We start from the raw sequence: 12,584 nt of genomic DNA on the forward strand, positions 1-12,584 counted from the left end.
TGATAGGGATTTTCTTAAGTTTTTTCTCCTAGTTTTACTTTTCCAACAGATGGTATTTGAATTTTATAAAGGAGATAAACAATTCAATTATTCATTTAAGAAGAGCTCGGTCACTTATTAAACCTCTCTCTTTAATAATGTATAGGCTATCATTTGACCTAACGCAAGTTGTTTTCTCATTGTCATTGAAAGACTACATGTATGTGGCGACTTCAATGATAAGTTCAATGGAACACTTTCTTGTGTATAAGAAGGAGAAAGAGGACAAATACATGTTTTCGATGTTTCTCATTTAAATATATTCTACGACCTACTGTACACTCCTCTGTATATACTACCAGTATAGACCCGTTTGGCCGAGTTGGCAGGCAAAAAGACGATGAATTTCTTCTAATATTTCGCCCAAAGTAATACATAAATAAATGAAATATTATGAAGAACAACAGAAAAACATAATAAAAAAGTCATATTTGAGAGTTCCAAACAGGATGACTAGATAGATGGATATTTTTTTATTTATTCCGAATTGTGAGGATAACCAAAAATAAAGAAAACATCTCGCTCTAACATTAGTTCTTTAGCAAAAAAAGTGATCTCTTTTTTAAAACTGCTATAAGTTTTCTTAACATTATGATCAAAAACTTATGTATATTCTTCAGCAAGTAATCATCAACAAGATCTGCTCGCAGTCTATTAAAAAATTATAGTTCCCTACTTTTATATACTATTTCAGAGAACCCTGATTTCTAAGGGTAGAGGTCAGGCCCGTAGCCGGGGGTGGGGGGGTGGGGTGGGGGGGGGGGTCGAAAGAACCGCCCCTTTTGCTTGGAAAAGGTCCACTCTGGGTAAACTTTGATCTAGGTACATGAAGTTTTATGGGAAAAGGTCCACTTCTTCAAATAATAAGAACCCTCCTTTTGAAATTGCTGGCTACGGGCCTGGAGGTTATTGTGAATATAAAAGGTTAGAGACGATATGGCTGACGATATCAAGAGTTATTGATCCTTTTTCAGACTACATCCTTCTCTCTGACTACAGGGTGCGCTAGTTGTCTGTGACAAAATTACATACTTTAAAGGGATAACAACTCTTTGAATGAAATCCATATTTCACTACAATATAAACAATTCAGAAATATAATTAATTCTATTTTACCACCAAAACGGCGGTCATCACAATTAGTCTGGAAGCTGTACGTGACCTCCATAGATGGCAACCTTCTGTAATAATCTCTTAAAACCAAACTTTTTAGGGAAAAAGATTACCCCAGGAAAATCTATTTTGGCCAAAATGAACAGTTTTGTCCCTTAAATTCTGTACACTATGATAGAGGTCCTGATACCACATGTTATCTTCACCCCTGAGGTGGTCGTTTGACTGGGAGCTGTTCGAAGGTTCATTGGTCCGAACAGGGTATTATATCCGATATAGTACCCTGGTCTGAAAAACGTTATGCGCGCGCCTCTGATGAACAGGCCCGTAGCCAGGGGGGGGTCAGGGGGTTCGAAAGAACCGCCCCTTTTGCTTGGAAAAGGTCCACTCTGGGTAAAATTTGATCTAGGTACATGAAGATTTTATGGAAAAAGGTCCACTTTTCAAGAAAAAGAACCCCCCTTTTGAAATTGCTGGCTACGGGGCCGATGAACTTTATTTTATTATTGCCAGTACACTATACTGTACACCTTAATCAGACATTTATTCACGCTATCAGACTTTCGGACCAATGAAACTTCTATTGCTACGACCCCTTTTGAATTTACTCCTTGCTGTCGTCGTAGATGATTGGCTGGATGTAGGCTTTCTTCTTTCCAGTGTTGTAATAAGCCTCCGGCTCCCCGGCATCGCAGTACGTATCTCCTTGTTGGCCGCTCTTATCGAACGAGATATAGTCATCGGCGGAAGGTCTTGGCTCAGCTTGCATAGCAGCGCCCATGTTGGCATCGCCCTTCAGGCCGTGCCCAATGGCTTGTTCAATTTTCATTGGTGCGTGTTGGATTTGAGCAGTCGCGCCACCTGCCGCAGGCTTTGTATAAGTAGTATCTTCATATTCATCAGATTCGGGGCCTTTTTGGAAAGTGACGGTGTAAGGTGGCGCCATCTTGTTGCAGGCAACTTTAGGCGCGGTTTGCTGACTGGGAGCAGACTCCCTCACGCCCCATTTGAGTCCGGTGTAGCCTTTAGCCGGCTTGTCCGTGGGTTTTGCTGACAACTTTGACATACGTTTCAACGATGTGTAAGGATTTTCTGTTAATGCTTCTTCCCAGCTTAATAAGGCGGTAACGCTACGGCGTTGTCGTCGATTACAAGTGAAGATAACAAAAACAAGAATTGAGTTAATGGCCGCCATTATCAGGGACACCGTGACAACAATGTGCCAAGGGTCTTCAAAATTGGGAGATGTTCCATTGCCACCTTGATTACTGTAGTTTGGGGGCACAGAATCAACGCGGGGGCAACCTTCGAATGCCAATTCCTCTTTGGAGCATTCATCTGTGGGGAAATCCCCAATTGCCATCCCCTTAAACCTTATTGGCGAGTGGCAAATTGCTTTGCTGATGTCGGAGACTGTGAAGATGGATTTCTGCGACACATGCTGTATCCAAGCAAGAGAACAGTCGCAATGGAGAGGGTTTCCGCTTACCGTGAGTTGCCGTAGAGCCGAGAGCCTCTTAAACGTGCACTTGTCTAAGGTTCTTATCTTGTTGTCGTTCAGGCGCAGAACCTGCAGGCTTTTCTCAATCCCGTGAAAGCCGGGTTCTGAGATGATGAGAATTTTATTGTTACTGACATCTAGGTGACTTAGTTTGTCACAGCTCTGTAAAGCAAAGGGCGTCAACGTGGTTAAAGTGTTATGTTGCAGGTGGAGTTGCTGCAGCTCGGGCAAATGATCCAGGTCCAAGGGCCAACTGTCGAAAAAATTCTTTCTGAGGTTCAGAACTTTTAAATCATGCAGGTCGTGGAGAAAACTTCCGAGAGAGACCTGGCTTAAGAGGTTGCCACTAAGGTCCAGAAATTCCAAGTGTTCTAACCCATCCGCCGAAGCAATGTCGATGCGACGACTTAACTTCACCGCGCTCAGTCGAAGGGTTTTGAGCTGAGAGAATTGTGCCAAGGCGCTAGGGAAGAAGTTTATGGTATTTCCGCTCAGATCCAGGGACTCCAGCGTACGTGGCAGGTATTTCAAGGAGTCGACGGTAGCTTGGGTCCGATTGGCGTCACTGCTGGCTATACTCATCTGGATTTGGTTATTGGCCATGGACAGGTGTTTCAGTGGCAATGGTCTAAACTCTTTGGGTATTCCCTGTGCACTGTTGTCGTCAAAATTCAAAACTTCCAGAGAATCCCATTTATGGTTCCCGATTCCCCTTTCAACTGATTTCTCCGAGTAGCCGTTGGAGCTAAGGTCCAACTCTCGTAAACGTGTAAATCGGATACTCGCCGAAGCCGCTTCTATGGGCAGAACTGGGAGCAAGTATGTGAGGGAGTGAAGACGCAGAACTTCCACGGAGTTCATTACGGAGTACAGAAACCCAAACAGCTCTGTGGAACATGTATGCATGAATCTCGAATAGGAGAGGTCGATCGATTTGATGGCGGCGGTCGGAAAGTTGCAAAACTGCAAACTGTGTTCCAAAGTTGTGCACAGATTAGTTTCCCTGAAGTTGTAATTGCGGAGATCCAGATGACTCACCGGCACACGGAGGTGCTGAAAATCGTGACATATGACACCCTTGGTGAGTTGTGCAGCGTTTGGACATTCATAAATCCAAGGTGTCGTCTGCTCATCTTTCCAATCGCCAGGTTCCCGGTAGCACGTCTCGCACGCCGGGACGGGGGGACACGAAGTAGACACCTGCTGCACAAGGGCGATAACAACTAACAGATGGTGCACCTTTCGGAAGAGAAACAGCAACACGCTGAAAAATAATTTTTTTTTGTATTTGTGTCTTTTATGAAAATCGTACGCCAAATAAGCGATTTTAAATTTAGTTTTTATATACTGTACAATAAAAATTGAATAAAATCAGGAGCAAAATTGATGTTACCTTTATCCTTTATGACACAATTTATAATTGTGTGTGTGTTTGTGTGTGCGTGTGTGTGTGTGTGTGAGAGAGAGAGAGAGAGAGAGAGAGAGAGAGAGAGAGAGAGAGAGAGTTTAATATGATTTAGAGGACTAGTACCTGAGTCCAGAGACTACCATTTTCTTCGTCCAATGTCAGTTCACTGCAATCTCCATTGCGTTCCTCATGCAATTGTTAACAGTGTTAGAGCATACACATATGCAAGAATATTATCAATCCTCTACCACAATCTGTCCCATATCAGATAACTGATCACTGATATCAATATATATCTTGTTGACGTAATGTTTGATAGGACTGAGGATATCACTGTATAGAAAGTGTGTTGGTCCCTTGATAAACAAGTTAGAAATTAGTACAATTCTGTTAGTCCGAATTTCGTCCAAAATTGGGAAAATTATGTTTAATGAAAAAATTGAGGAATGCTGTCGAAGATTCACGTCCAAGTTACGCTTAACTAAAACGTTACTTAAATGAAATAAATGCTTTGGGAAAATTATGTTTAATGAAAAAAATGAGGAATGCTGTCGAAGATTCACGTCCAAGTCACGCTTAACTAAAACGTTACTATATCAAAAACCTGAATCATGTTCCAAATCGAGTTTCTAAGCTCACTAGAAGTAGAAATCTACTAATCTATTATGCGCATGCAGCAATATGAACAGTGTCCGCAGAGATTCGTGAGGGGGGGGACGCTTACCGTGTCCCTCTATGCAAACATATGAGTTATCAGTTAAATTGTTATCTGGTCATGTACTACATGGATATTATCAAATATTTACCCTCCTACATGAGTCTTGTTCCTGCAGTTTGAATGTTATACAAATGTAGTTTCATTCTATTTGTAACAAACTACAAGGACCTCTGTTGGAGGGCATCGCTAAGTCCAGGGTCATATGAATTACAAGAGAGTTCCCGCCGATTCAGTTCTCTCTGTGCCAGTTGATTAGTACTACGACCCACCCTATGTGTTGACCCACTTAGGCTTCGTTCACATGCAATGTCTATTTTCTAAATTCTATTTTCTATTTGCGGTATGTCTTATGATCACGGTCTGTGGCCTGAATATCCCGCGGCGTAATTACTGGCAGCACGAGCCAGTTACTATAAGTTACTATAAGTAACTGGCTCGCGCTGCCAGTAATTACGCGGCGGGATATTCAGGGCACAGACCGTGATCATAAGATAGCGCAAATAGAAAATAGAAATTAGAAAATAGACATTTATGGGCGGCGGTTTATACAAAAATTCAAAACACGATTAGTCGTCATCGTTATCAGATCAGTCGAAATGAAAACACGATTAGTCGTCGTAGTTATCAGATTCGTCGAATTCAAAACACGATTAAATACAGCAAAATACGACGAGTAGTCATCAAAACTCGATTTGACGCTAGATGGCGCTCATGTCAATGGTCTTGGCCACCCTTGTGCCGACTTCACAGTCAATACCGCAAAAATCTGACAAGTGCTTAATTTGAGATTGACAGATGTTGTACTATAGTAGGCTAGTATGTGATAGATACAATACGAGTCGCAGAGCTGTACGTGAAATATATAACGAGTGTATTGTCGAGCTGCAGGCGAGTGTTGTATCTGGCTTAAACCACGGCCTCTGGCTAATACACTGCCCTTGCGATATTTTACTCATACATGTTAGGGGCCCTTGTGGTCACTTAGTCCTGTGTTGGACGATGGAGGGCAAGGCTGAACACGCCTAACCGCTCCCCTCGACCTAAGTCAGCCCTAGCCGCTTCTTGCAGCAGCAGCAGCAGCAGCACCAACACCACTCCCATCACCAGCAGCAGATTAGATACTGAGAAGCCCCCCCCAGAAAAAACTACTCTTTCTCTCCCATCAGTGGCGGATTTAGAGTGGGGGTCAGACCCCCCCCCCCGGTTTCTGAAAAATATATCACGCCAATATTCCCCTCTTGAAATTAGAATTTTGACTAGCTAAATAAATCATAGTTCTTAACCGTACCAAAGGCACTGTTTGCTCTTTAAAACACCAAACATTTTCGGGGCCCTTGAGCAGGCCCCAAACTCCACACCAGTGGGCGACGATCGGCTTCACATCGTCCCGGACCCCCCCCCCCCCCCATCCCCCCGATTCAGATAATCCTGGATTACTTTAATATTGTGACGAATTTTTAGATCTTTATATGTCCATCTGACATGAATTTTCACATAAATGATCACACTAATACACCTTTTACACCGGGGTAGGCGAAGGTGTTAACACTTAGGTCGAGGGGAGCTGGGGGGGGGGGGGGGGTTTGGGACGTCCAACACAGGACTAAGTGACCACAAGGGCCCCTAACATGTATGAGTAAAATATCGCAAGGGCAGTGTAGTAGCCAGAGGCCGTGGTTTAAGCCAGATACAACACTCGCCTGCAGCTCGACAATACACTCGTAATATATTTCACGTACAGCTCTGCGACTCGTATTGTATCTATCACATACTAGCCTACTATAGTACAACATCTGTCAATCACAAATTAAGCACTTGTCAGATTTTCGCGGTATTGACTGTGAAGTCGGCACAAGGGTGGCCAAGACCATTGACATGAGCGCCATCTAGCGTCAAATCGAGTTTTGACGACTACTCGTCGTATTTTGCCGTATTTAATCGTGTTTTGAATTCGACGAATCTGATAACGACGACGACTAATCGTGTTTTCATTTCGACTGATCTGATAACGACGACGACTAATCGTGTTTTCATTTCGACTGATCTGATAACGACGACGACTAATCGTGTTTTCATTTCGACTGATCTGATAACGATGACGACTAATCGTGTTTTGAATTTTTGTATAAACCGCCGCCCATAGACATTGCATGTGAACGAAGCCTTAGAGTACGTAAAGGTAACCGTTACCTATACAAACCAAATGGAGGGTGGACTCTGTTCAGGCCCGTAGCCAGGGGGTTGGGGAGGGGGGGGGGGGTCGAAAGAACCCCGGCCCTCTTTTGCTGGGAAAAGGTCCCCACTGGATAAAATTTTATCTAGGTACGTAAAGGTTTCATGGTAAAAGGGCCACTTTTTCAGAAAAAGAACCTCCCTTTTGAAACTGCTGGCGACAGGCCTGCTGTTTGACACAGACTCCATTTTACTTGGTTTAAAAGTTAGGAACATGATTTCAGTACCTGTATACAGCAACGACAATAAAGGTTCCTATAGGGAATTCCCTTAAGGGAAATAGAAATGGATAAATAATTTCAATTAATGAAAAGTAATAAAACATTTAATTCAACATGTACTTTATTACATATCTTCCAGATTTTCAATTTAATACAAGAGTTCACTAATGGAACGCAGTAGAAGCAAGTCCATACACATTTTTTGCTAAAATTAAATTACACAGGTGTGCCTTAGTTCACAAACTTCCATGCCTATAACAATCAAAAATATCCCCCTGAAAAATTACAGCATTCTGACCATTAAACAGATTTTTTTGAAAATAAAGGGCTATACATGACTACAAAATTATCATGGAAGGGACTAGTTTTAATATCAATTTACAAATCAAGGCATAGACATAGTATATAACATGTTCATAAGGGACTTAAAAATAAGAATTATAAAAAAAAACTCTAAACAAATGCACATTTAATTTATAGTCTTTTAATGGTTTGCATTGCATGTAAGTCATTATTTTTGTGGGCAAATTTTGACTGTATTTTAACTTTATTTTGCAATTGTACAACAAATACACTTACATATATCATCTATTTACCTACAATAAGCCCACTTATAGCAGTGTTTTCCAGAACCAAATAGCAAGATGCCAGTGAGCTTAACAACTGGTACCCTCCCTATAATAATAATAATAATAATAATAATAATAATAATAATAATAATAATAAAAGTTGCCACAGAAATAATGATTATATATGTACTTGGTAACAACAATAACAAGTAATTATGCTATGAACCAAGGTAAATAATAAATATTAGATTTCATATAATGTTTGTTTGCCCCATCTAAATTTTTGGCAAATGTGAGCAATGCTATTCATCTGCTTAAATTTCCCACTAATGCTGACTTCAGTCTTCCTAAATTCTTGACCAGATTTAATTGCTCCTGCTCTATCAGAATGGACCAGTTGGTCAAAAGAACAATATAGATTTTGGGCACCATTGTATCCCTGTAGTTGACGATTAAAATTAATATAATATATTTTTTCTCTTGCATAAAACTTGTTTCAGACTATCCTAACAAGGATGTAATCTGCTCAACAGAAATATCAGAACCTTAACCTAATGAAAGTCATTATGTACAGTAAGAACATTAAAGTAAACAAAACATTCATAAAATACAAAAATGATAAATATTCCACCAATATCTAACAAATTTCAAATGTTTAGGGGCATACTTGTTCTCAGTATTTGAAAATGGCTGGTTGGTATCTATTACCATTCAGATTTCTATTTCTGATAGCTTGTTATCTAAATGGATCTTCATAAATGAGTCAAATTAAAAAAATAAAAACATCTGGGCAAAATATTTCAGCACTTGTGTCGGCAGCTCACAAATGGTGTTCCAGCTTATTCACTCTGTCCAGTCCATACATGTATTTTTTTTTTACTTAAATGAAGTAAATGCATTTGGTAAACTTTGTTTAATGAAGAAATTGAGGAATGCTGTCGAAGAGTCATAAATATCATTTGTTAGTTTTTGTAACTGAGTAATAAGTTAGAGTAATATCATTTCACTTAAAAAGGCAATGGTATTCAGTAACTGAATGAGGTAAGGTTTCTTCTGATAGAAAAATCAAAAGATCATTGTTATAGAGTAAAAATGCAATTTACAACGTGGATAATAAACATAACTAAATTATAGTAAATGTGCCCACAGTTACTACATATGCAACAGTAATTGTTACATGTACTTCAGGTATTTGAAATCACTTGAACAAAAGTAAATGCCATAAGAAAACCCAATATAGGATGTTTAAGCCCATCAAACATTCATAGTACATTATGTAATTGTAAGCCAACAATTAATCTTTACAAGAGTTTTTTCCCAGTTCATACTTATACTTCTTCTTTTCTGTTATATAAGCATGCAGGTAACAATTCCCTTCAACATGCATAGTCCAAGAGTTGATACAGGGAAAGTCTTGTTGAAAAAAAAGTTAGTCCCAAAAATGGCATATGGTACACTCCTTGGTCTCAGGCTTGTGGCAGTTCATCGAATTATTCGACCAAGTTAAATTTATTCATTTTTTCAAATACAAGTTTAACAAATACAGTGCATTGGCTGCATAACAATTGAAAACTGTTGCCGAAACTCATCTAAAACTTCAGGGAAGCATCTACTTTCCCACCACTGAGTTCAACTTATAAATAAGAATTAATGTCTATTATTTTTTCATGGAAATTGTATTCAATGTTTGAAGTTCTATTATCTCCTCTGCCTGACACACTGACTCCAATCATCTCAATCAAAAGTTCCATTTAGCAAAATTCTTACGGATTACATAAAAATACATGGGCTGTATTTCATTTTCACCCTAACAAATAACAAATATGTGCTTGAACATCTTTTAAATTCTTTGGGTCTGAGACCCATCAACACAAGGAAATAACAAAAGTCATGGGTCACGCAAGACAAGGCAAAGTCTCATAGTCCGTTGTCATGGTTTAGTCGTACACACCTGCTGATTGGCTGGCCTGTCAAAAAGTAGGTCACCATGTCCCCTTTACCTTTGACCTTGACAATCCCCCTGCATTCCAACTGGTAACCCAGGGGATTGAGAATGTTGTATATCTCTTGGGTCACCTGAGGTAATGAAAATATTGTAACTTTAATTGATTAAAAAAAAAGCACTGGTATTGATTTTTACACATACAGTACATGTACAATGTAGATGCAGTCATATAAAATATCCTTTAGAATATGCTTCATGTTTCAAATTGTTTACAAAAAAAACAGTGTCTTGGAACATTACACCACAGATGTTAACATGTTCCATCTGTACACAGTTTATTACTTCCAATCTTTGTTTATACCCTCATCTCATTTCTATGCCTCAACAACCTCTGAAAAGTGGCAACTACATGGGAAGATAAATTTCAGATTTACCCTCATAAAATAAAGCTTAATAAATAAATAAATAAACAAAAATGCACTTCTTAGATAATGCTGAAATACCACAATCAATGTGGTCTTTAATTAAATTAGAAAATTTAATAAACAAACAAATAAAAAAATAAACAAACTGATAAACAAGGCAGCAAAGCTGTCAAATGTACAGACAAAAAACAGAAAATAAAGATGCAAAAAAAGGTCATTTTGTCAATTTTGATGCAATAATAAATAATGCTTATAATAGCACTGTCAGTCAACACTGAATTTTAATCATGCACAACAGGTAACATGGTCAATAACAGGAGCGGACCCTGAGATATTTTCTGACAGTATTCCAAAGTATCTATGTTGATCCATCCTCCATTTTGATGGTCTTCCAACAGAAAAAAATAGATACCAGTCAATATAAACTTAATAACCTGTCTTCAAGAAGACCCAGAAGATGGTCTCAATCCACCCCTTCAATAAGATTACAGTTTCAGGACCATGAGAGACTATAGTCACATGATGAAAGTCTCAATATTTGAAAAATGATGACAGTGCATAAAATAATTTTATATAATGTTTAAAGACATAAAAAACAATACAATTGCTTATGTGGAAATACAGAAAATGTGCAGAGCCTCGAGCAGATGAGAGTTAAAAGTCACAAATGCAAGTGTTTGAGAAAAAATTGTAAAGGAAAACCTAACAAAACTAGAAATCCACCGAGAGTGCAGACCTCTGCCAAGGCAGCAATTGTTGATTATTGTTGATTATTGAGCCAGACCACCACTAAAAACTAACCATTGTCCTCTTTGGCCCAATTCTGACAGTTCCTGAAAATTTCAGCAAAATCGGTCCATAACTTTTTGAGTTATGTTGATGACAGACAAACAGGGGTGAAAATATAACCTCCTAGGCAGAGCCTGAGGTAAATATAATTTCAATGAAGCTGCCATTCAAACTTTTAATCTTTGATTATATATATATATATATATATATAATAACCTGCATAATTATCACTGCTTCCTTATTATTAATCTAGCAGAGAGCTTAACTTTTGGGAGTTTACAAGGAAATATCAACAAGTGTGCTTTATGTAATCTCCTTTAATGGCCTATCAATTAGGCAAATGACTTTATAACTCAGAAATTAGCTACGTGATACCCAAGGAATATTAACAGACTGACCCTCTCAAAGGTCTTTCAGGCCCATAAGTCACATCTTAAGAAAAGCACAAAACAATAATGCACAAAATAGGAGACTACCAATTCTGATGCAATAATACATTATGTTTTACTGCACAGTCAACATCAAATTTTAATTATGCACAACAGGTAACAACGACGAAAGTAAAAGCATAAGGCTTCAGGCCCATCAGAGTTCAAGTTTATACTTAGAAAGTGCCAGAATGAGAAAAATGAAAATTTCACACAAAATTGCATAAATTCAATAATAAATGATAACCCAATTGACCTGGCTTTCTAATTTGAACTGCATGCCAATCCTAAAAATCATACTTGTAAGTTAAAAATAATAATAATAAGTAACACAGTTTTCTTTTCATAATGTTTGCAGTAGCAATGCAAAAATATTGTTGTCAATTTTGATGTAACATTACATAATAAATTATAGAATAATTATCACCAATCTTTGATTATTGACAATAAATAGCATGGACATGTAGAAAATTTGATTACCATTCGGCTTCATGTCCATGGGAGCTCGGAGTCCCACAATGAATATGCCAAAAAGATAATGAATATTTCACTCAAATGTATAACTTCCAGAAAAAGAAGCCAATTAGACTGCTTTTCCAACTCATTCTGCATTTTAGTCCTGTGTTTCTTTTTTAAAGGTTTGACAGTCATAACACGGTTTTCCCATAATGCTCATCATAGCAGCAGCACCAAAAATTGTGTTTTCTTCTATTTTGATGCAATATTACATAATGCTTAATAGCATAATGACCATCAATTTTTAATAATAGAATATTAGTAACATGGACATTCAGAAAACGTGACAAGCAAAGGTCTTCAGGATCATGGAACTTCAAAGTCACACCTTGAAAATGCCAATATGTGAAAAATTAAATTTTCACAAAAAACTGTTTAACTGCCAGAAAAAATTACCAAACAGACTGCATTGCCTACTGAAGCTGTATTTTAGCCCCATGTTTCTTTCCTGTAAGTTTGAAAACAGTAAGTGACATGGTTTTTCTTAAATGGTCATCATGGGAGCAGTGCCCAAAATAGGGGTTTCATCAAATTTTGATGCAATATTACATAATGTTTAACAGCATAATGACCATCAATTTTTAATAATAGAATATTAGTAACATGAACATTCAGAAAACGTGACTAGCAAAGGTCTGCAGGCTTCAATATGGAACTTCAAAGTCACACCTTGAAAATGC

At 38.4% G+C, this 12,584-nt stretch overlaps 2 protein-coding genes across 2 annotated transcripts in view; both read right to left on the bottom strand.

Moving 5' to 3' along the window:
• Positions 1-810: 810 nt before the first annotated feature.
• Positions 811-4,541, bottom strand: LOC106171288 (uncharacterized). The gene is made up of 2 exons (XM_087014136.1): positions 4,185-4,541; positions 811-3,917 (listed from the first exon to the last, which is right to left on the bottom strand). Exons 1-2 carry the CDS (start codon positions 4,202-4,204, stop codon positions 1,757-1,759), a joined length of 2,181 nt encoding a protein of 726 aa, XP_086870262.1. The 5' UTR covers positions 4,205-4,541; the 3' UTR covers positions 811-1,756.
• A 2,794-nt stretch (positions 4,542-7,335) lies between these two features.
• Positions 7,336-12,584, bottom strand: part of LOC106171289 (adenylate cyclase type 5) — a 57,250-nt gene continuing 52,001 nt past the window's right edge. Inside the window, exon 20 of the mRNA XM_087013206.1 lies at positions 7,336-9,877. Within this exon, the coding sequence (XP_086869332.1) occupies positions 9,719-9,877 (159 nt within the window). The 3' untranslated portion in view covers positions 7,336-9,718. The remainder of the gene's footprint in view (positions 9,878-12,584) is intronic.

Source organism: Lingula anatina, chromosome 5, assembly GCF_051362555.1.
Source record: "Lingula anatina isolate TDL-2025a chromosome 5, LinAna3.0, whole genome shotgun sequence".
In the NCBI taxonomy this organism is placed as follows: domain Eukaryota; kingdom Metazoa; phylum Brachiopoda; class Lingulata; order Lingulida; family Lingulidae; genus Lingula; species Lingula anatina.